General features: G+C 44.3%; 1 protein-coding gene across 1 annotated transcript in view; it reads left to right on the top strand.

Annotated features, from left to right (window-relative positions):
• The window catches only part of FLT1 (fms related receptor tyrosine kinase 1), a 108,798-nt gene that overhangs the window by 76,310 nt on the left and 8,198 nt on the right, over positions 1-24,290 (top strand). Inside the window, exons 16-26 of the mRNA XM_014879648.2 lie at positions 4,843-4,949; positions 8,262-8,400; positions 13,273-13,377; positions 15,831-15,944; positions 16,726-16,814; positions 18,542-18,698; positions 19,116-19,213; positions 19,786-19,908; positions 20,989-21,100; positions 22,696-22,795; positions 24,115-24,220. Coding sequence (XP_014735134.2) covers positions 4,843-4,949; positions 8,262-8,400; positions 13,273-13,377; positions 15,831-15,944; positions 16,726-16,814; positions 18,542-18,698; positions 19,116-19,213; positions 19,786-19,908; positions 20,989-21,100; positions 22,696-22,795; positions 24,115-24,220 — 1,250 coding nt within the window. The remainder of the gene's footprint in view (positions 1-4,842; positions 4,950-8,261; positions 8,401-13,272; positions 13,378-15,830; positions 15,945-16,725; positions 16,815-18,541; positions 18,699-19,115; positions 19,214-19,785; positions 19,909-20,988; positions 21,101-22,695; positions 22,796-24,114; positions 24,221-24,290) is intronic.

Here is a 24,290-nt window from a genome sequence, read left to right as displayed (position 1 = left end):
GGGAAACCATTCTCCCTTGTGTCACTCCATGCCCTTGGAAGAAGTGACTCTCCAGCTCTCTATTAGACCCCTTTAGGTAATGGAAGGCTGCCAAAAAGCCTCCCTGGAGTGTTGTCCTCTCCAGGCTGAATAATTCCAGCTGTCTCAACCTGTCTTCAAAGGAGAGGTGCTTCAGCCCTCTGGTCAACTTTGTGGACCTCCTCTGGACTCACTCCAAAAAATCCACATCATTCATATGTTGGAGGTCTCAGAGCTGCATGCAGCACTCCAGATGGGGTCTCACAACAGTAGAGGAGAGAGGCAGAACCACCTCCCTCTAAGTGCCTTGATAATACTGAGGTTTTTACAGCTGCTGTAATAGCTAAATGAATAACTTGTGCCAGCTGCTCACTGTCCAAATCATCCTACTAATTCATAGTCCTGGACAATGTAATTCATTATTGTATTGATTTTAACATAATTGAAACTTGGCTGTTTATTACAACCACAAGCATTCTGTCAGATGGCTTCTAGGAAGTCATATATCCCAGTCCAGAGGAGAGGAAAGGGATTAGCCAGGAAGGCTTCTTTTGTGGTTACGTGCCCTGGGGGACCACAAGCAATGTTCTTGCACGACTTCTAAGGGAGCAGAAGATGAAGACTACCACATTGAAATTTATGGCTTTGAGACTGGATGATAAAAAGAGAGACAGTTTGTCTTATCTACTATGATCAAGGAAAATGTCTTTCCACTCTTTTCCTACTACATGAAGGGATGCCACTAGAGGTTTTTTTACTCATTCCTACACTGCTCTGGAGTGTGTGTCCCTCTCCCAGGAAACGGCAACCTCCCACCTCATCCCTGAGCCTGGAGGGACAAGATCAGGGCTTGAATGGGGGCTTTCTCTAAGCTTTGCCACTTTTTGTTTCTCTGAGAAACACAGGCTCTGTGGCTGCTGCTGTGAGCACCAAAGCCTTGCCTCTGTCCCAGGACTCTCAGAACATGGGGCTGCAGATCAAAGGGAACAGAGCAGCGCCTCGTGTTGACGGCCACGTTTAGCAGATTGGAAGAGTAGTTTGTGAATGAGTCAGGAAGGAAACCGTCTGCTCACTTTATTTCCTCTGAAAAAACATTCTTATACTCACAGATAAAACAATGTGTTATTTTTGTGTCCGAGATGGATGAATGGATGGTGGTATCAAAGGGCTGTTTTAAAAAATTTAAATAATTGCAGGCTGTGTTTGGTTTGGAAGCAGGAGTTGCTATCTGTGGAAGAAGGGCCACATCTGTGGGCATGTCAGAGCAATCTCTCTGCTTGCTCTTGGCTGAGGGACTGAAGAGGCAGCAAATCTCTAAGGACAGAATAGAAACAGCAAACGGCTGCCAGAGCACCCAGCATGTAGAGGGAACTGTATCCCTAAAAGTCTGGGGAGAAATGCTGCTGAGCATGTGGGCAACACAGACCCCTGGGCAGCTTTTTCTGGGGGGGTCAACACGCCTGTAGAGCTGCCATGAAAGCCATTTCCTGCTTCCCCTACTGAGGACCCTCACAGCCCCAGGGATATAGGTAGTTGCAGAGGTGCTGCTTTGAAGGAGATGTGTTGATAAAGGAAGAAGCAACTTTTACAGCTCATGCTCACTGAAATATGGACAAAAGAATACAGCAATGTGCCCTATCTTAAAGCTGATGTTTGATAACTTAATTTGAATCCTGCTGATGAAAACATCTCATTTATTAAGTATTCACTGAACTATTCTGACACTATGAAAATGGTGTTAGTTAAATAACTTTTATTTAAATTACTTCTTTTAAATAGCTTTTCTGTCTGTCTATATGTCTATCTATCTATCTATCTATCTATCTATCTATCTATCTATCTATCTATCTTCCTGCCTACCAAACCTTTCTGACTTTGTATCTCAAAAAATTGTTGTGCCTTTTGAGTCTTGTTGAAGTCATCAGGAACTTCTCCATGAAGTTTAACTGGAATTCCCACAGCTACTAAACAAAGTTCAGCCTGGGTTTTGACTTCAGTTTTCAAGATTAAAGGTGGACATCAAGGGACACTAAACTCCTGTTACTTCAGAAGTCCACTAAAGAGGGTTGAAATGGAGTCCTGGTGATTGAGAGTTCAGCCTCAGTTCAAACAAGGGTGATCACCACTGGTCTGGCTGAGTTATGACAACCTCTGAGGATGGACATTCCTCAGCACCTCTGAGCACCCATCCCAGTGCTGCAGTGCTGTGGCTGTGAGATCACATGGATGAAGCAGGGTAGATCCCATTGGGGTAGGGGTGAAGGATGCTTCAGGTGCAGCAGATCAGTGTTGCCCCAAGCATTGCTTTTTCCCCGGCTGACACCTGAGCTGCACTGCAATCTTTAGGTGTTTAGAGCTGAAATCCTAATGGGAAAGCCTCTTTCAGCCAAAGGCTTGAGCTGGTAGCTGGAGGGACCAGCAGATTAATCCAGGCTCTCATACTTGCATGTTTCTGGTGCCTTCTGCCGTTACCGAAAGAGAGAAGCTGCTGCTGGTGGCACTTGTTCACTCGCCCCCTCCTCACCCCTCCCCAGTCCTGCAGACATGGGGTGCTGCAGGGGGGCTTTTGGAGGAGAAAGGGGGCTGCTGCGTGGGGCAGTCAGGCAGATGGGACAGAGCTGCACACAGGGAAAAGTCTTTGTCTAATGGGGTGTCTGGTGAGTAAAGGTCTGGGATGGGGGTGTAAGGGGATGCCTGAGATCTTCGGCTACCAGGCAGAGAGACGGACTCAGTACTGATTACAGCCTCACCACACTCTGCTAATCCTAAGGCCTCTTCTGAGTGTTTCTGCCTGCTCTGCCTCAAATGAAACCTTTTGCTACCCAGCTGAGAGACACCTTTGGAGCTCTGACTTCAAGGCTTTCAGCAAGACTAGGACTCTGGCATTTGATAACCCAGCCCAGATGGAGAAATGCTTTCTGGTTGCCTACATTGGCTCAAACACTTCAAAGACAGCACCTTTGCATCTCTTTGCTGACTCCTGGGCAGCTGCTGTAGTGGTTAGAGGGTTGCTGTCTTCCACCCCAGGCCTGGCTCTACCTCGTGGGTGTTCTGTGTCCTGCCATCTGAAGCTGTGGTAACCAATGAACCTTCAGCCCCTCCAGGTTTTGCTGAATAAATACCAGAAACTGTTATCTGCCATCTGCAGGAGTGCTGCTCAGAAGCAAGAGGAGACTATCCATATGTAAAAAGAAATATTGATGCCAGAGAATAGGCAAGCTGCCTTAGGCTGTATTATTCATGCTATGAGAATGCCCCATATCTAAATCAAATACTTTGAAAAAATACTTGTGAAAAAAGAACTCTCTTGGTATTTTTGGAGACTACTGTATCTCCATTTGCAGCTGCAGCCATGTTTTTTCTCAATGAGCTTTATTCTCAAAGCTCCAGAATGGACATGCCAGGGAAATCTTAGATATGGGGCATTAATATAAATCTGATTATAATTTTTAGGGAGGGAAGACATTATGCTAATTAAGCAACACATCCTCAGAACAAGCTTTGTAGCCTTTTGCCTAAAACCAGCCAGCACATCCCTCTGGATTACCCAGTAAACCCACCAGTGAGACACAATAATACCTTTTTCATTTGTCAGGAGTAACACCAAACTGCCAGGCTCTGAAACTCTGCAAGTGCAGTTGACAAAACTACTGTGAAATCACATTCAGAATTTCTCTTCCTTGTCCTCTCATTTACCCTCTCTAGAGGGTATATCAGAATAAGAGGCAGGATATGATGGTTCTTTTAGCATTTTCTACCAATCAGATGGAAAACATTGTGGGAAGTGTGGGATTTTGATGCGATCACAGGATTTGCAAAACAAACTGCTCTGAAACTATTTTACAAATCCCTAAATAGCAGTCTGAAGTGAGTTTTATTTTGGCTTTTTAAAGATCTGTCAGTGGGCTCTAATACTTTCCAGATTTCTAATGTTCATGTTTTGTTGCTGCTTCATTTTCAGTTGTTGGGTTTTTTCCCTTTCTGTGCTTAATCTGCTCCCTGTTTCTAGACTTCTCCCATCTCCCTGCCACCTGGGTTCTGTGGGGTGCTGCTGGTAAAGAAGGGGAGGGAGCCTGGGAGAGGAGGGATGCTCAGGGAGCCTGGCCATGTGCTGCTGGTGTGTCTGGCAGGGGACCTGAGGGCACAGAGCCTGCCAGAGGAGCAGTGGATTGCAGGGAGTGCCAGGCCATATGCCCAGTGGGAATGAGGCTCAAGACCCCGCCCAGTACTATGCTGTGTATGAGCTGAGCCCCCACGTGACAGATCAGATCCATCCAAGCCATGGGAAGAAATGCTCATGGACTCCTGCTGGCAGCACCATGAGTCTCCAAGAGAATCCCCAGGCCACTCCCAGTGATGTCTTTGGTGAGGACTGCAGGGTTTACAGCATATCTGGGATGGAGGTGTGGGCTACAGGGCTCAGCCATCAGTAGGGAAGAGCTCTCTTAGAAGTGGATAAGGAAAAGCATCAGGTCCTGGACAGCAAGCCCCAAGCAGCAGCAACATGCCCTGGGTCACACTTGGAGCCTACACCAGCACAAGCCCTTCCAGGAGCTTCTCCTGCATGTTGGCAGCAGCTCTCACACCACAGCACTGCCTGTGGGAAAGGCCCAGCAGAGCCATCCCCTTTGTGCAGCCTTGTCCTCTCCTGAGGCTGCAGGAGACCTTTATTTTTTGGCTTTGTGAGCCAGTCCAAACAGAGATTAATACCCCATTGAAAAGAGCTGGTCCTTCCTGGTATTTTATTTTAATGGCAGAAAAAAACATGAAGTGCCCTTGGTTTGCAGGTCATTTTCTAATACGTTTCCCACTTGATTTTCCCAGGCATATCAGAGAGGTCAAACCTGGAGCTGATAACTCTGACCTGTACCTGTGTGGCTGCGACGCTGTTCTGGCTCCTGCTGACCCTCTTCATTCGCAAGCTGAAGAGGGTAAGAACAGACAGAGATCTCCCTGTGGCACCTGCCTCTCCTTGGCAGCCCTTTGCTCATGTCAGAAAATCTTTCCCAGGATGCTGGGATTGCCGAGTCTACCAAAGAAAAATTCTATTTCACTTTCACAGCACCAAATCTGCCAGAGTTCAAGGAGTGTTTGGACACCACTCCCAGGCACATGGCATGACTCTTGGGGCTGTCCTGTGCATGGCCGAGAACTGAACTTTGGTAATCCCTGTGGGTCTCTTCCAACTCAGAATATCCTATGATTCTGTGATTCTTTGATACTGCTCATCCTTGTTCCTGGTGCAATAACCAGGCTGTTGATGGATGCTGGAGAACTGTGACTTGCAAGGCTGAGTATGAGTAAGCCAGAAAGAAAAGCCCAGGTAGGGACAAGGCTCTGAGGCTCACAAGAATTTGGGTGGCTGACTCACACCAAAGGCATCCTCATTTCCTTATAAAAATTGTGGGGGTTTGGCATCCCAATGTCTTTGAAGATCTGAGTGAGTGGGAATGACAGATCTTCACAGAATGTACTGGGGTCTGGTTCACACAGTGTCTGGTATAATTACATCACTTTAAAAGTGATATTCTGCTGAAGGAATTTTGATAGTGCAGCTTCTAGAGCAGATGATCCTGTACCAACGTGATAAATTTAACTGCCCCTGTAGCTGACCCTCCTTCTTGTCCAAGACTGACTGTGATGGTTTAAAACCCGTTTTTTCCTGAGAGCACTCTGTCTGCATTGTATGGTGTGTGCAGGCTAAACCACAGCAGCTTTCCCAAGCAGAAGATACAACTACTTGGCCATGCAGGAAGATCTCAGAGTAGCCTGCAGGAGCAGATGGATTTGAGGGAAGGTATTGGGGCACAGCAAGACACGAGCTGAGAAATATCTGTGTGTCCCCCTCTCCTCACTCCCGCACCACCACCAGCCCAGGGGTATCACAGCACAGCACCACGAATCTGCTCACATCTGCCACAGCTGGACACATCCTACAGCCACCACAGCTGGGCATGTCCCACAGCTGGGCATGTCCCAGCTGGCTGAGGGATGGCTGCTGAAGGTCCACTGCAGACTCACGGACCATTTTATCTCAGCCAGCACTAAAGCCTGCCGGTATCTCAGGCTGGGTACTGAGGACTTTTATTGACTGCTGGGAAAGCAGCACTCCAAATCAGGGCAGTATGGCAGCAGTCGTTGTGCCTGTATTCCTAATGCCGCAAGCTTTAGTGAGGAGAAATGCGTGGGAGTTTGGGAGGGAAGGAAAGCAGAGGTCAGCTGAAGCTGTGGAGAAACTTCATAGCTGTAAGAGAAATTACAAGGCAAGAGGGACCAGTACTGAATGCTCAACAGTAATGACGAAGCAAGTTATAATGTGACTGCAAATCTTGGGAAAAAGTAAGTTTTAAATGTAGCAAGGGGCTGCAGCTCTTTTTTGGTTTATTTTTTTATGAGACCAAAACTTGTTAGATTGTTAAAAGATAATAAAAATATCATCATCACTGTAGAACAAGGGACTTTATATAAATGACATATTAAGGCAACTTTCCAGATGAGCCTTTCCAGCTAGTGTTAGTCTATGTTTACAGTCTTATCTGTGTTTCTCTTATAAACTCTTACTCTCAAAGATTAATGTCTGGAATTAGCTCTGAATTAAATTTTATATACAAATTATGTTGCCACAACAACAAAAAAAGTGCTCTCCAAGAGCATTATCTTAAAGCCTCTCTGTGATGCATACAGGGACAGATTATGCACTTAACAATTTTTCATCATTGAAAATGTTGCTTCAAATCTCTATTTGTGCCAAAAATTTGATATTGAGTGCATCTGAAGAAAGAACTGTGGGAAACTAAATTTTCAACTCCCCTATTGCTTTTTCTGGGATGGGTCCACTTAAAAGCTCTTCTAATGTGATGGGTAGGAGCATTCTGGTACACACATCTCTATCTAGAAATGCCTTTTCTGGAGCACCACACAAGTTTCTGTTTCTACTCATATCCCACTTATGCATGTCCTTTCCAGACTTAGTGGATGGTTTGGAGCCAGGCTTTAAGCCTCCTGCCTTTTTCACAAGCATCAGTGCATCCTTCTTGGGACAAAATTCATGGGTCTGGGGAGGATGAAAAGCAACTAGAACAGCAGTTGTTAATTACTCTCATTTCAGTCTAGTACTGTTTCTAGTCAAGGCATGCATAGCTAGGAATAGCCTTCTCAAAAACATGCCTGGAAATGCAGGTATTAGGGACGTATTTCCAAGCTGTAGAGGAGGAACGTTGAAAGTATTAGGAGCCAGTTAAAGCAAATAATAGAAAAAAGAATATGTGGTTGTATCTGTATGTTCGTGGTATCTGTATGTCTTTGTCCATCTGCTTCTTCCACAAGTTTAGGAAAAGCAACACATTCAGGTTCAGTTCTGCAGATTTCCCATAAACTCCAACTAATGGCCAGGAAATTATGGCAAACACTAGATCTTTTCTATAGAAAGATAAGTACTCCTGTGTCAAGAAAAGTCCAGTGGACTAGAATGGCAATCTTGATGCTCTTTGAAGGAACATATACTTCAAAATGGATGAACTGCAGGAAACTTTCAGATCAGATTCATCTTTCCTTATATTTCTCAAGTGAAGTGGATAATCCATTTCCTCAGGAAAAACTAAACCAGCAAATTAATTTAAAATTTTATGTTTTAAATTATGTGTTTGAGTCCAGTTGTTTATAAATTCCTCCAGACTAAAATGGTTTGAGTAAATTTTCAGAAATGATACCAAAGAAATAAAAAATCCTAAAAATTTGTCAGCAGTTTGTGAAGTGTATAATGTCCAGTGTCCTGATGACTTGCCTTGCACAATTTCTAACCACATATGACCTATCTTTGCAGGATATATGGAGCAAATAAACACTGGCAGTAGAACTCCATCTGTTGCATGTGGCCACTTCTTGCTTTGCACAATCATGAAGGAAAGTTATTTTTATCAGCAATGTTTAGTCACTTGCTGAAAGTATTTCTCCTGACTGTGCAGAGGGCCTGTGTCATAACACCATATGTTAATAGAGACCCACATGGATTTCATTGAAGAAACTGGTATGTCACTTGGGAGGAAAGCTGGAGGAATGAGTTTCTTTTATATAAAAACTCTTGCAATATATAGAAAATAAAGAAAGCTTCACTAAACCATTCACTGTGCAGTGAAACACGCAGCCTTGTGAACAGAATGAACTTGGAACTCTTTATCCAAACAAGAAGATGGTGACAGATACCCCAATCCTCTTTTTCATTTTGCAATGTCTTTGTTTTCTAGCCTCGTTCCTCTGAAATGAAGACCAACCATTACTTGTCAATCATAATGGATCCAGATGAAGTCCCCTTAGATGAACAATGTGAACGTCTGCCTTATGATGCCAGCAAGTGGGAAATTGCAAGAGAAAGGCTAAAACTAGGTAATATTGGAATACTTCATATAGAGTTTGGATTGATTGAATAAGATGTGTCTGTAACTATGCATAAAGAGGAGCTGGATGTGTTCTAGGCACTCAGCACAATGTACTGCCAGGTTTGGTGTGATCTATTCCACGCTGAGAGCACTGATCTGTGAATGAGGACCGACTAAACATGTCTACTTTGCTTTTCACGTGTATATTTGGACTCTGTGTAGGAAAATGAAAATACAACCACGAGATCATTTAGGCTGGAAAAGACCCTTAAGATGAAGTCCAACCATGAATAATCTACCTGTTCACTCCAGGAAAAAGCTGTGGGAGACAGTGACCAAGGCTTTACTAAGGTCCAGTAGACAACATCTACAGCCTTTCCTTCATCCCTTAAATTGGCCACCTGGCCACAGAAGGAGAATACAGACAAGAATGATGCATTCTGTATTTTGGAAACTGATTTACTTAAAACATGACACAAAAAGAGCAACCAAAGAATTCCAAATCAGACTGCCAACTTCAGTGTTTCTCTCTCTAGACTCAGGAGCCTGACCTTTGGCATTTACTGTAACTTTGGTGATTTGCTATAATAATGATGAAGGGTCTGGAGGGGAAGCTGTGTGAGGAGCAGCTGAGGTCACTTGGTCTGTTCACTTGGTCTTCTCTGGAGAAGAGGAGGCTGAGGGGAGACTTCACTGCAGTTACAATTTCCTCATGAGGGGCAGAGGAGGGACAGGCACTGATCTGTGTGGTGACCAGAGGCAGACGCAAGGAAATGGCCTGAAGCTGTGTCAGGGGAGGTTTAGGTTGCATATCAGAATAAAGTTCTTCATCCAGAGGGTGGCTGGGCACTGGAACAGCTCCCCAGAGAAATGATCACAGCACCAAGCCTGACAGAGTTCAAGAAGCATCTAGACAACACTCACAGGCACATGGTGTGCTGCTTGGAGTTGTGCTGTCCAGGGCCAGGATCATCCACAAGGATGATCCTTGTGGCTCCTTTCAAACTCAGGATATTCTGTGATTCTGTGGTTTTCTTCCCTTTCTTCAACCTGGAAACTTGGAAAAAAGCCTGTGCAGAAATGGGTCCTCATAATCTATCCTGCACCCCTTCCTGTTTCTCCCTCTCCTTCTTTTTCCAGAATAATCTCCTTGTTTTCCCTTTGTGCTGTAGTTTTATAAATATTCTGTTATTGCACCATAAAGTGCAAGAATGTGACATGTAAGTCCACACATAAATAAATAAATGCCCTTGAAAACTTTAAACCTACAGCCAGCTCCCCTGTAGATGTCCCAGCAAAAGGCATGTGTTTGGGACCATTCCTTATTGAGACTAGTGTGGGGCTGATGAGACGGGAAGGGGGGAAGGGACCTTATTTTGAAGTTGATTAATCCCTCCAGAAACCACAGAGATTTTAGCTAGAAGGTCAACATTAAAATGTCAGTGATAAGCTCAGCCTCGTTGCTATAGTGCTGTTTGTTCTTTCAGGCATGCATTACATTTGTCCTACAGCAAGGTCTAGAAAATCCTTGCTTTTTGGTTAGGAGCTGTAACAGATTCCTCCTGTTCTCCTGGGTATCAGGGACAGAGCTTGGTTAACATGTGCAAAATTAGGATCACACCTAATTTGCCTGCCAGGAGACACAAGGTGACCAGATGTGGATAAGCACAGCTGAAATATATTGCTCTCGATTTATAATTGTCATACATAATTCTGGGAATGCTGGAACCTTGTGCTGGAACGACTTCAATCTTCAGACAATTTTCTTACAACGATGGACCAAAAACCTGATGTGCAGACAATATGACCACTGGGAAAGAAACAAACAGAAATGGAATGTAAACACCAAGGAAAAACCCATGCCTTGCAGGCTTAGTGTTTGGAGTCCAGAGGTGACGAACAATGACCAGAGAATGAGTTAAAAGTGGAAGAACTGGTGTAAACAAATAAAGAATGCTGACAATGAATGAGAACCAGATTTGAAGAAGCTGTGTATGTGCAGTATGCTAGATTAACTCAGTGCAAGTCCTGCTTACATGGCAGTTGGCTCAGTCTTTGAGTAACCTTGGCAGTCTCTGAGGATTAGTGTCTCACAAACACAAAATATGCTTCTATGGTTTTAAAAAATATTTTTACTTAGAAATGCAACCCCTTCCAGCATCTGATGTGACTGTTTTTCTCTTTCCACCTACTTATCCTCCAGGACACATATTTATTATAACTTTTGCAAAGAAGTCTCTTCTTTCAGCCCTCATCTCTTTTGCTGTGTGTTCCTCCAACATGCATACACACAGCCCACGGCTGTGATGCAATGCTTATATAACAAGACTCTCCCTTCATCTGTAAGAGACACAGACATTACAGGAAATTTCATATGGGCATCACTGAAGTCAGGGTAATTAACATTCAGGAGAGATTAATCTCCCTGAGAGTAAAATGCCATCTTTTCATTAGGCAGAAAAATGCTGGTGCTATAAATCACTGTCAGTGTGGTCGGCGATAACACACTGTGCTGGCTGAGCTGTCATGAGCTTCCCCCCTTACACTTGGGCTCGACCTTCCCAGTCTGGAGAGGCGGCACAGTGCTGATGCTGGGATGCAGGGCCCGGGGGAGTGTGGCTGCTGGCTCCAGCACGGTGTCACACACGCTGTGTGACACGCTGGTGGCAGCTGGCTTGCTCCCTCCTGGGCATTGCCAGCCCACGGCGCTGGCACCCAGCACAGCACTTCCCACTCTCCTGCACGTGTAACATAATGGAAAACGTGAAGCCACCTGTGGGGGAAACGCAGATGAGTCAAACAGTGGCAAAGGACCTAAGAAATGAACACACCTTTGAGCCTGTGCCTTCCCACAGACATGGGGTGCAGTGCTCCAAGTGCTTTTTGCTGATGCTCCAGGTCCAGCAACTGGCATGCTTGAAGGACCCTGCTGAAATGGGACTGAAAAGAAAATCTCCTGATCCAAACTCCTTGACTGAGGTGTATGCTCCTTTTAATGTGTTCTGAGCGGCCCAGTAAATCCCAGTCAAGTGTAGAAAACTTAAGTAGAGCACTTTGCTTCATTGGTCCGGATCTAAATGCTGCAACATTACATACCTGAGCATTACCCCAAAAATATCCTGTGTAGCTGCTCAAAGGCTGTGACAAACTGACTGCTCAGATGGTTGGGCAACTTAATATTCCTCTGTTTTATAATTTTGTAGTTACTTTTTATGTCAACAGAAGGGACTTTTGCAATAACAACCATAGCCACAACTGCATACTGAACTGCACTGAAAAGTTAAAGCAGCCCTGTCCTGTGCTACCATTCAGCACGGTAAAACAATAGCAGAGCAGTAAAGACGAGTGTTATTACAGTTTCCCATTGAATTACTCGGCTGTTTAGAGAAGGAAGTGCTGTTTCCAGAGCTCATTCTCCTTTCTGAAAGGTTAGCAGCTTTTTGCAGCTTTATGAGCCGGTGTGTTTTCCAAGAGGTCACTAAGTAGGTTATCACGATGTGGGAAGTGAATTAACAGTGATGGAAACGGATTAAACAAAGGTATGATGGGTTTTATAGGACCTCAAACTGCAAGTTTTTCGTGTAGAAACCATGAACAGTCAAAACATAAGGGACTAAAAACATCAATTCACTAAGAAAACTGAGACCTGAGTCTTAATGATGCTTCCTTTATACATCTGCTGAATGAAGAATCTATATGCAGTATCTGAAAAAGGTGACAGTAGGTTTTTAGACACACACTGATTCATCTATATTTCTCTATCAAACACTATGCCCTTCACAAACCAAGGTCAGTCTGTTGATGCTTTTCAGTCATGTAGCTCAAGTACTTTGAGGTTTTTATTTGCTGTAAAAAAAATGACAACACTTTTTCACATCTAGGGTGGAAATAATTTTATGGCTTAGCATATTCTGCTCCATGTTTCCACTGCTTTAATAATGTATGTTACTTGCTTCTACTGACAGACATACTGAGAATCACAGTTTAGATGCAATATACACATATAAAAGGCAGTGTTGATTTAAATTAGTACAGACAGCAGTTCTATTTCTCTGCTTGAAAGTATCTGAGTGGGATTCATCTCTCACTCAGATACCAACAGGATAGATGTCCAAGTGAGAGCTAGCCAAGCAGGTGTTCATCAGAGGAATAGGAAATTGTCCTGTGGAGATGGTCATGTCACACGTACATATCTGAGAAATAAATATATGGTACATGTTATCCTTTGCTTTTATATGAAAAGCTGACTCTTATTTTCTGCTCTTCTCCACACCGCAGATCCTGCTGCCATACTCTTGTTAGCCACTTTGGTACCTAGGTTCTGCTGAAGGTGAAGCACAAAAGCAATCTGAAAATAGTTACTTGGAAATAAAACTTATTGCTAGATGATATGTTGACAAAATCTCCCTGACCAAGCCTTGCCAGCCTCTGTAGCAGGGCAGAGGCAGCCAGACCCGTCCATGTGAACACATTGTCAAAGGGGCAGAGGGTCTGTGTAATTAAGGACATAACTGGCAGCACCACCGGCTGCTGCACGGTGCAGTGTGCTCAGGGAAAAGAGGAGCAAAATCTTTCCCTGGCAAAGCTAGACTGAAAAAATCAAGTTTGAAGCCAGTGTACCCCTACTGGATGGTTGCTTTCATTTAGTGATATTTTCATTCCTATCACTTGCTCCTTCTGATGACTCTGTCTTCTAGTTTGACTGCTTACTTTAAAAAACAAACGAACAAACCTAAAAACCAAAACCAGCTATATGTTGGAAATATAGCTATGGGACTCATGGAAAAGTGCATTTTTCAGTTCATGGTCTATGAAGCCATTTACTGATAGGATTCCTTTTTTTACCAAGATGTATCTCTCCACTTTATTTTCTTTACAGGAAAGTCTCTTGGACACGGAGCTTTTGGAAAGGTGGTACAAGCATCTGCCTTTGGAATTAGGAAATCACCAACATGCAGAATAGTTGCTGTGAAAATGTTGAAAGGTATCTTGCTGCAAAGCTGCATTGGGAAAATGAAGCCTTATACAGTGGTGCATTTTTTTATACAATTCTACCAAAAGCAAAAACTTTCCACAATAACTTTTTGAAGCTTCCAAAACGTGTACAAGTCAAGTTTCAGGTCCACCACAAATGAAATGGTAGAACTATGAAATAAAAATTGCATTCCCAGTAAAAAGTCATACCATTATGCTAGACTGACCCTATACTGAATGCTGTAAATGAAATTTAGCAGAAGGTATCCACCTTGATGTGAAGGCATTTGGATAAAAGGTTTCATATTTTCCTTGGTCATTCTTTCCAAGGATCATCTTACTGTTAAAACCAGATGCCTTCTGTCTCATTCACATATGTCTGACTTTTGCACCTCATTCTAACCTTCTCCATTAGATTTTATAATGATTTTTCTCCATGAAGACCCTTTTATTAAGTTAAACACATCAAGCAGTTTAAATCTTGGTGGTGTTGTGCAGGTGTGTCCCCTCTGAACCGGCTGCAGGCTCATCACATGGTGCTTAGGATGCTGACACCCAGGTTGTGTGGTGGATTTACCAGCACTGTTCATACACCAGTGCTCATCTGAAAGTAAAATCAGTCCCCTGTTATTCACTGCCACCTTTCCCATTGGAGCAGAAAGGACAAAACCCTGTAGTTAATTTGAAGAGGGCACCTGGGACATTAGCAAGCAGGATGATATCCAGTCATGGCCTGCAGCAGCTGTGATTGAATTCCCTAACCCAGAGTCCTGGTGACGTCCCTCCTCTTTATTTAGCTTTCCCTTCTTTATGTGTGTAAGGATCATAGCAGGATTTTTTTTTTTTCATTGCCCCAGGAGTTTATGCTGCACTGCTTATCTGCCGTAATCCCTGAATCCTTTTTGGTGTTGTTTCTCTGCCAGGACACATCCCCTATTCTGCCAGTATGGCTTGGAACCCTGATGCTCTCAGCTGATTCTCTTCAGGAATAGTTTGAATGAATCCATCTTAGCCAGTGGCTCCCAGCTTCACAAATGCTTACCTATCATTTATCAGGAGATGTCTACATGTAAACTCCAGCCCATGGAGTGGACTGTGTTCAGGGGTTTTTTATGTACATCAGCAGCCAGCACACCAAGGAGCAGTGGGTGCTCCTGGAATAGATGGGAGCAGACAGCAGCTACAGGAAGTGCTCCTGGTGGGATTCACCTGTGCATGTGCAGAGTAGATGTTTGTATCTGAGTCACTCAAATGCCCTTCAGTGGCAGTGGTGAGAGACAACAGTTCACCCCATCCTAAGGCAGATTCCTGCACACAGGGAGCTGAGTCCTTGTTCAGCTCTGCTGACAATGAAGAGAGCCAGTGGTGACCAGATCTCCTGTAGGTATCTTTAATATCTCACCTAAAGCATGGGGAGATCTGCCTCATTCCTTGTGTCCTCTGTAGATTATCCAGGAACTCTGCAGTCATTCATTAGGCCTTATCCTCACAGAATTCCCCTGTGGTGGAGGGAAAGTGTCACCACCCATACAAGCAACTAGCAGATCACCAAGTAGAAGAAAAGTTTTGTCAGGGACACCAAGAAAAACTGTTTTCATTCAGATGTTGAAACCAAGCCCTTTAAGACCTAGCTCAAGGGTTTTTTCCACAGAACTGCTCTTTTTTGCTCTTGGTGTCACTAAACTGAAAAACTCCTTTTGGGCCTACACAAAACAATATGGGTTTTTTTTTTCTTGTTCTCTTAAACAAAACTAAATTCTGCAGGAAAAAAACGTTTGCTCAGGGGGAACGAAAAGTTTCACTCAACACAAAATAGAATGTTTTGGATTTATTTGAGGGACTTCTTATGTCATTCCTATTATTATTGACTATGACTGGTATGGGTGAGATGCAGTCATTTCATTTTAATCAATTAATATTTTACTTCCATGGTCTATCTCCAGGCTTCCTACATAATGAACAGAACCAGGCAGGCATCACCCAGGGGTAGCTCATCTTTCCCTTATACAGATGGCTAAACTTGACGGCTGCATCAACTTCTGGAAATACTTTGCACTCGCCACTGACCCCTTAAGATGTTGATTAGTTCAGGCTAGAATATAACCCTTAGATAGCTGAAGTCAGGTCAGATGAAACCAATTCTAGATAGAGTTAATTATAATCTTGAAATCCCTTTATATTTGTTCTTTCAATTTTTTGGTTGAAACATCAGAACTATTCATGTAAAAAAAATTCTCTCAGCTCTAAATATAATAGAGTCCACTGGGAGGAAGTTGAGTGCCTTTTTATGGGTTTAATTGCAACCAAGAGGATGCTGAGCAGGGAGGGATGGAGAGAGAACATCAATAGAAGAAGTAGATCCAGTAATGGAGATTATTTCAATTTAAAGTAATGAGAAGTGGGAAAGCTCAGCAGGACCAGTACTTTGCCTTTTCACATTGACTTTTTATTTTGTATTTTCAGAAGGGGCCACAGCAAGTGAGTACAAAGCACTGATGACTGAGCTGAAAATCCTAATCCACATTGGTCATCATCTCAACATTGTGAATTTGTTGGGAGCTTGCACAAAAAATGGAGGTAAAAAATCGGCACTGCTCTGAAAATGGGCTTGGATTATCTCCCAATAACTGCCAGTGCCCCATGTTGTTTTTCATCCAGAGGTCAAGTTAGTAACTTTCAGTAACTTTTATATTCAAGCTCATCCTGTATTTGGTAAAAAAATGAGAAAAAGAGTTTTTCAGTCCTTTAATGAAGTGATTAAACATTTCCTCTCTTTAAACTTTCTTTTAGTATTAATATGTGAAGTGTGAACTTAGGAACATGCCACTTGCTGTCCTTTATCTCACACACTCCACTGCTCAAACTAAAGTTAAACATGATCTGGAAAGGCTGGGAACAAGGGATATCAGCTGCTGGCCCTGAACTACAAATCACAATGCAGCTGTTGTAAAATCCTTCATGATATTACACTGAGAAAATCAAAAGACCAGTATGGGAGCTTGTTTGTTTTAGATATGTCACCTATTTTAGTTCTCCAAGTGTGTGTGGGCTGTGGGACTCCAGTCTGAACTGCCCAAAGAGGAAACAGAGTGTCCCTCAGGACTCAAGACCTAGCTTTCAAAAATTAGGCCCTGCCCCAATTTCCAGAAGCAGTATTGTTTTGATAATGTCCAGAGTCCTTCAAGCAGCCTTCTAGTTCTTAGGACATGTTGCCAATTATTCTGGACTCAAGCTGTAGTTATGGGCATGAAAGATTCTTTCTCAGAACTGATGCCACCTTTCACTGTTTTACGCTGCTCAAAATGCTTTTTTTATTTTTTTTTAAATTTGTTTTTGTTTTTTATATTTAATTGCCCAGGGCCTCTGATGGTGATTGTTGAATACTGCAAGTATGGTAATTTATCAAACTATCTGAAGAGCAAAAGGAATCTTTTCTGCCCTAGCAAGGTGAGGAGACAGATGGTCCTGGCAGGGCTCACCTTACCTGATGTAAGAGTTGGTAATGTAGACGTCAGCTCTGAGCTGGTCTCCTCAGACTCTCTTCTAGCAAAGGAGAGAAATGACTTTTGGGTGAAGTTCATCTGACCTATATTAATATTTGGTGTGGGATGTGTTGTGCCAAGAAAGGATTCACCTCTCTCCTCCTGACTGTGCAAGGAGACTGCTCTGACTAATTTGGCTGGAGCCATCGACAGCGACGGGACATGAATCCTGTCCAAAGTGTCCCCACATGCTCTTGCCCTGCTTCTGATGAACCCATTCCTGGTGAGCTTGAGGTCAGCAAAGCCAAAGGAAGTGGTTTTGCCCACTTATTTCAGTACTGCTGGGAGCACAAAGATAATACCAATTAAATTTCATGTCCCAAGACACCCTAATATTCAGAGATTTACAAGTAATCTAATTATTGTGTGAGGAGAAGAGCAATCAAGAGGAAAAGAGATTAGAGTCTTGCCCTCACATCCCACAGCCCTCTGAATCAAACTCATGATATGTTTTTTATTACAAACCTAAATCCAAATGTCCCAGAAAATTCAAATAGTTCCAGAAAAAAAACCTCCAAAGGATCCAGGGCTCTGACATGAGATTGGATACAGAACAGCAGGTCTCAAAACCTCTACTGAGCTGTGCCAAAAGCTTGGCAGCATCTCAGGGAATTTTTTTGGAAGGGCTCAGTGGGAGAGCCCACTCAAGTGGACATCCCCCCTAAAAGGCCTTTGCTGAGTCTCTGTTCCCAAGGCTGTCCATGTTGTGCTCCACATGAGACACAGCAACTGGCTCCTCCTACACGTGGTTGTTGGAGTCGGATGCTCAGCAGGGAGTATGGCTGGGAAGGGTCCATGCTGAGCAGAGTCATTCCCATACCCCCTTCCCACACCCAGTGCTCCAGCACCCTTGGGAAGGTTGCCTGGGCAGGAAGGAGGTGGAAGTTTGGCTCTGTACCAGCACGCACAGGGAATAGAGATGGTTGCAGAACAAAAGGAAAAGTAAGAGGGGGGAAGAGTATGGCCAGGCAGCCAGGCTGCTTTACAGGTACCAGTGAGAGAGCTTTTTCCAAGCAGTGTTGCATGGGTCCCTTAAACCATCACGTGATTTTCCATAAGAAGAAAGCACTGGAAAAAGGCACTGAAGAGAAGTGGTCACTTCCAACAGCAGCTCTGTTCCAAACACCAAGTGCCCTTGCTCCTCACGGAAAGGCCTTACACGCCCACAACAAGCCCTGTGCAGGGACACAGAGACATCTGTCTTAAGCAGGTTGGGACCAAAAGCTGGTGTTTGAGAGGTCTGGGATGCCTGCATTGTGGGCACAACCTTCCCAATCCACTTCTTTGTGCTCCTTCTCCATGTGCTGGAGAGAAATGGGTCCTTTCAGATGTCCCATTTCAGGCTGAGATGAGCCACAGCCCAGCAGAGAGCATACACCACGCAAATCCTCACTGCAGCAGAGGTATCCCACTGCCCTGGTTACCCCAAAATCATGTGCTGGTGCTCCCAAGCCACCAAATTTCTGCCCTCTGGGGATGATGACCAGCCCCTGCCCACCACAGTGACACTGGACACCCCTCCCATGAGAGGTGTGACCACCAGCCTGGCAGAAAGGCAGCAGCAGTCTGACTTCATTCCTCCCCACCCCTCCACTGATCTGATGTAGCACCTCTTTTTTTTTTTATTTGAAGGACTCCTCTCCGCAGGCAGAGCCAATGAAAGAGAAAAAGGATATTGAGCCAGTGGAAAGCCAAAAACAAAGGCTGGCCAGTGTCATCAGCAGCGAGAGCTTTGCGAGCTCTGGGTTCCAGGAAGATAAAAGTCTGAGTGATGTGGAGGACGAGGAGGGTAGGTATTAATTCCTTCCTGTCCCTGCACAGACTGTGATATTTTTACAACATACTGTGAATCCCTGAAATTTTTTTCCTCATTTATCACCCTAATAAACATCCGTGGGAGATGCTCAGAGGGTCATGTCCAGAGGGTAGAAGATTTAAAAAAAGATTATTTCCAGGGTTACTAAATCTGACAGGAAAATGTGTGATTGTTTCTTCTGACTGCTCCTTATCTTTGGGGAAAACACAGCAGCATCCAAAGCACAGGGTGTAAAGCAAGCACTATTTTTGTTTCCAATGACAGTGGGCTGACCTTCAAATACCCCTCCATGAAGACTGAATTTATGGGAATAATGGGGTCTGTAAGAACGGGGGGAAACAACTGCCTGTGTGCTATCTTCGTAACAAACCCTGCTTCCCACCTCTGCAGGTGCTGATGACCTGTACAAGTTGCCCCTCACTATGGAGGACCTGATCTCTTACAGCTTTCAGGTGGCCAGAGGCATGGAGTTCCTCTCCTCCAGAAAGGTGAGTTTTGCACTGAGGGCTTTTCACTGTAGAAGGACAGGATTCAGAGGTGAATCATGTCTACATTGCAGTGACACCTTCCTTGGGAGAGGTCCCAAAGGAAGAGACGTTTTCCTCTTGGCATTATAAATTTAACTTTGTTTATTCAAGTATCCATAGTCCAGAAACACAGGATCATGACTGAAAGCAATGGGTCAAGCTCATTCATTTGGGGAAGATCTTTCGGGTGTGGTAGGTTTTCCCTTAATTTCAACAGATATGAGGGAGCTCAAAATGATTCAGCTCTTTCCCTGCAAATGTCAAAAGGGCTTACAAATGTGTCACTTTCTGGACTTAGTAATTTTTTTTTTAAATAATTATGCTGCTGTTTACAGCACCTTCATGTAAACTACTGGTGACTTCCCTAAAAATATTAAATTTCTTCTTCCCTAAAAAAAATTAATAATAATAATAATAATAATAATAATGATAAAAACGATAATAATGATAATAATTTTAAAGGATATGGGAGACAGGAAATTTGTGGGCAGGAATAAGGAAATGCAGTTTGATTTGAAACTGTTTTATTATAGTGTATTCATCGTGACCTGGCAGCCAGAAACATCCTTTTATCTGAGAACAATGTTGTGAAGATCTGTGATTTTGGCCTCGCAAGAGATATTTATAAGAATCCTGATTATGTGAGAAAAGGAGATGTAAGTCTAGATGCTGCTTGTTTATCCAAATGTTTACAACATGTCATTTCAAACTGTCCACCAAAGTGTTCTGTAGACATACACATTTCCCGAATTTAAGAGCTGAAAAGCTGTCATGGTTTTTATGTGAAGATGAGCTGTCCAGATGTGTTGTGGGTCTGGGAAGCATTTCTGTCCTCAGGCACAAGGCTTAGACATGCTAACTGCTTCACAGCTTCACCCTGTTAATACTTTGGTTTTTAGACATTTCTTGGCTGGCTCGCCACAACCCCCTTATTCCGTAAACTTCCCTCAAGGAAAACACTCCCTCCAAAAGAAATGCTCCCATGCCAGGGCCAAGCCCTGCTCGTGGAGCCCCGAGCAGCTGAGCAGGACTTGCTCCTCCAGCACCCACTCGGTGTTTTTCTGCCCCCTCTGCAGAGAGCAGGCAGTGAGTGCCCTGCCAGCCCTGGGCCAGCAAACCGTGCTTGCACCCACCCGTGCCATGGGAATTTGGTGTGGGCATTGAAGTCATGCAGAGAGTCTCTTTCTGGAGGTCTCACCCACCTGCCAGGTATCCCCACATCTGTAAATAGCTTCCAGGGTTTACAGCATTGCAAATTAGCTGGGAAATGTTCACGTAGCTTTGGTACCACTCAGGAGACCCTAACAAGCTGTGCTGAGGGGGCTTCAAGGGTTGCTGATGTGCTCCTGCAATTCTGGCTCTGAAAAATTCCCTGAGAATATCTCCAACATCATTACAGAAGGCTGCTGCTTGGATTCAGGGCTTTCTGCCCTGTCTGTACGATGCTGGCAAGATACCTCTGCTCTACACACTCCCACATCCTTGTAAAGAAAAAAGCCTGGTCACAGGTTTCCAATGTCTGGTGTTTTGTGCCACATGTTTTTTAAAAACAGCCTTTTACTCCAATCTGTTAAGTGTATGAATGAATGTGGGTTTATCTTGACTGCCTGTAAGGAAATCCCACAGGTTCCTGCTTGAATGGTAATTATTTACGTAACAATATATAGTTGATTCATCAACGATTAAAATCTTTCAGGCTTTGAAAATAATAGTCAGATTTGTCCCTTTTATTGCAGGCTCGACTTCCTCTCAAGTGGATGGCTCCCGAATCCATATTTGATAAAATCTACAATACAAAAAGTGACGTGTGGTCCTACGGGGTCTTGCTGTGGGAGATATTTTCCTTGGGTATGTTAACTCTGCATCCCAGGAGCTCGACAGGAGTGGGGACTGCAGCTTGGGGAAAACATCCATTACCTTCAATGACCTTTTGGCAAATGTTTCAGAAATACCTAAATCAGAGGCAGAGGGATTACTGTGCTCCTGTGAACCAGGAATTCTGGTGCTTTTAAGAGCACTGAAAGCTCATTTGCCAAGCTGAAAGCCTTAAAGGATAGCACAGGTGTCTGAGAACTTTACCACCTACTTCTGCCATGGGCAAAACTTGAGCTTCCCACTTTTCCCTGCAGAAAGCCTTGGCAGAGGATGCAGGGCAGCACCGCCAGAGCAGTCACAGTGCTTTGTCTGACTGATGGCACTTGCCAGAAAATTCAGGCAATTTTTAAAGCATTTTAATTGAATGTGGAACCCTGTGGGATAACATAGAGCTGTAATTCTGGGTGATCAGCTGCCCAAGACCAAGGCAGCACCTCCTGTGCCACAGACAGCACTCAAAACACCAAGTACCATGGGCTGAGAACTCTCTCAAAAGTTTCTTATTCCTCTCATGGGAGCACGGGAGCCAAATCCACTTTTTGCAAGTCTCAGATTCTGTCACCTCCATTTCCAGCCTGAGTCCAGGAGACCCCCCCAGCCCAGGAGGGATCCAGCACCCCCCTCACCCAGGCTACTGGACACAGCAGGCAAAAAGCATCTGCACTGATGCCGCAGGATGAACTAGAGCATGCAATCTGAAATTAAAACCTAGCACAGCCTTTCCCCCCCCGCCTTTCTTTCATGTGGAAAAGGCAGGATACAAGATGTACACTGAGTGGGAATAACAATGACTGTCAGAATAGAAGAATCTTAATTGAGTTCAACACAGAGGCTGACAAAAGAGGCGAACAGCAGAGGAAACAATACTATACAATTCTCAGGACAATCAATCATTTATTAGTTTAAATACATGTTGTTGGTCAGCCTGCCAACTCTTGTGATTTTATGGTCAGCCTTGTAATACCTGCTATTTTTTTCTTAAAGCCCCAGCTCCTTGAACCTGGTAACTCTCTGGCTCTATGAAAGGTCCTTTTTTTTTTTTCCTTTCGTTTTCCCTTTTCCTGATCTTTTGTCTACAGAAAAAAAAAAAAAGACCAACAATACAATCAGGCTGCATCTGAAAAACATGGAAAATAGAAAAACAGTGCAAATGTACTGTGATCTGATTTAAAACAATTATTTCAAAATTTTCAAGGTGATTTTGGGCATTTGGGGTTGGCTAATATTGTGCTCACTAGAATCTGGAGTAGTCCAAACCAACAGAAAGATCAGACTTGGCTTTTCAAGGGATAGCGTTTAAATCAAATTTATGTGTATTTTTTCTATTCAGGCCAGGAAAGCACCACCAATAGCTGTGGTCTTGATCTTGCCCCCCCTCCAAAGACTGGGGCTTGGAGCACAGCAGTAATTCCCTGGCTGTGGCAACCAGCAGGGCCAGACCCTGCAGGGGGGCCACCCCCTGACCCCCAGCTCTGCTACCTGATGATGCACACCCCAAGGGTTTGAGGGAGATGCATAAGGTCACAGGTACTCAAGGCACGTATCTATTCTCCCAATGTCACCTCCAGGTGCCTCTCCTTACCCTGGAGTCCAGATCGATGAGGATTTCTGCAGCAGGCTGAAGGAAGGCACAAGAATGCGCGCCCCAGAGCAAGCGACCGAGGAGATGTAAGAAACCTTTGCTTGCCTTGTGTTCCACTGCCCTCCTGGGCTGCCCTGCAGATGAGGCTCCAGGGCACTTCTGAAAGTACCCTGTGCCAGCCTAAGGCAAACTAACCCAATCCTGCATGGGTATCGTCTTGTGCACCCCCCACCCTGTCCCCTGGTTCTCTGGGAGGGTAGGAAGGGGTAGGGGGCAACAAGGACCTGAGCCCAGTGCATCATCAGGGCTGTGCTCTGAGAGGAGCTGAGCGAGGAGGAGGAGGAGGAAGGTAATTCATTCCTTGCCAGGTTTAAAATTTGCCAACAGGCACCCAGATAAGTGCTGGAGGAATGTGACATTATTAACATCATCTTGACTTAGGAAGTGACAGCCGAGGCTTCCTCGCAATCACTGGGGCAATGAGGGTCCACCCTTTCCTGTACACCACGTCTGGTGGCAGAGGAAGGTGACGGGGACCCGCAGCCTCCCCGCCCAGGTTGTCTGAGTCCTTCCACTGCCACGACAGCCGTCACTCCCTGCTCCCCTGCCTTCAGGAGCAGTCTCAAGATGCTACTGCATGGCCAACACCTTTTTGGAGACCAACGTGGGTCAGGACAGAGCATCTCGCCTGGGGAGGCACATGCAGCACACTGAACATTCACCCTGTGACACAAATCATTGAGGGCCATGAACATGGCCAGGGTATTTTACCTCTGGAGGCAAAATCAAGTACGTGTGGATGTCCTGGTGCCTTCCCGAGTGCTATGTCATGACTCTAAATAGCAACACTTACCAAAAAATAGTTCTAGCAGAAGAAAAGGATGCAAGCCAGCCATGCCTATCTGGGAGTACTGCCCATTGACTAATTTTATTATCCTAGTGACAGTAGATAAGAGCCTTTTTTTTTTTTTCTCTTCCACATATTTTATTGCAGGAAGGAAAGCTCGGCTCAACCAATACAAGGAAGTGACACATCCATATAAGTCATCTTAGGATGCCTTTAGGATACCTTAACCTAAACATTGCCAGTTAATAGATGTTTAATACAAAGGTTTAATGCTTAATTAGGAATAAAAAAAAGGAAGTATGACTGGTTGGCTGAATTATCCTTTTGATGTTGTCTTCTGAGGTGTTGCAGGAAGGTTTTCTTTTTTTGTGGAAATTTTACTGCTTTACTTTTAGGAAGAGGCATTGATGGTATTAGAGAGAATCTGTAAAACCAAGCAGGTTGAGGAGTTATCTATCTTTGTCTGTCTGTTGATGACAAGCTGTCAAAGACTGCACTGCCTTGGATCAAATGGAGATATAACCCCACCATGTGCTCATTCTGCTGTTATCCTCACAGTTACCAAATCATGCTGGACTGCTGGCAGAGCAATCCCAACGACAGGCCACGGTTCTCCGAGCTGGTGAAAAAGCTGGGTGACTTGCTGCAAGCAAATGTCCAGCAGGTATTAATGTCACAACCACGGGCTGTCACCGAGGCAGGGCCAGCTGGCCACGTGGACCCAGGAATAACAC

The sequence above is a fragment of the Sturnus vulgaris genome, chromosome 2 (assembly GCF_052056855.1).
Source record: "Sturnus vulgaris isolate bStuVul1 chromosome 2, bStuVul1.hap1, whole genome shotgun sequence".
NCBI lineage: Eukaryota > Metazoa > Chordata > Aves > Passeriformes > Sturnidae > Sturnus > Sturnus vulgaris.
This window is presented reverse-complemented; position numbering and strand designations above follow the sequence as displayed.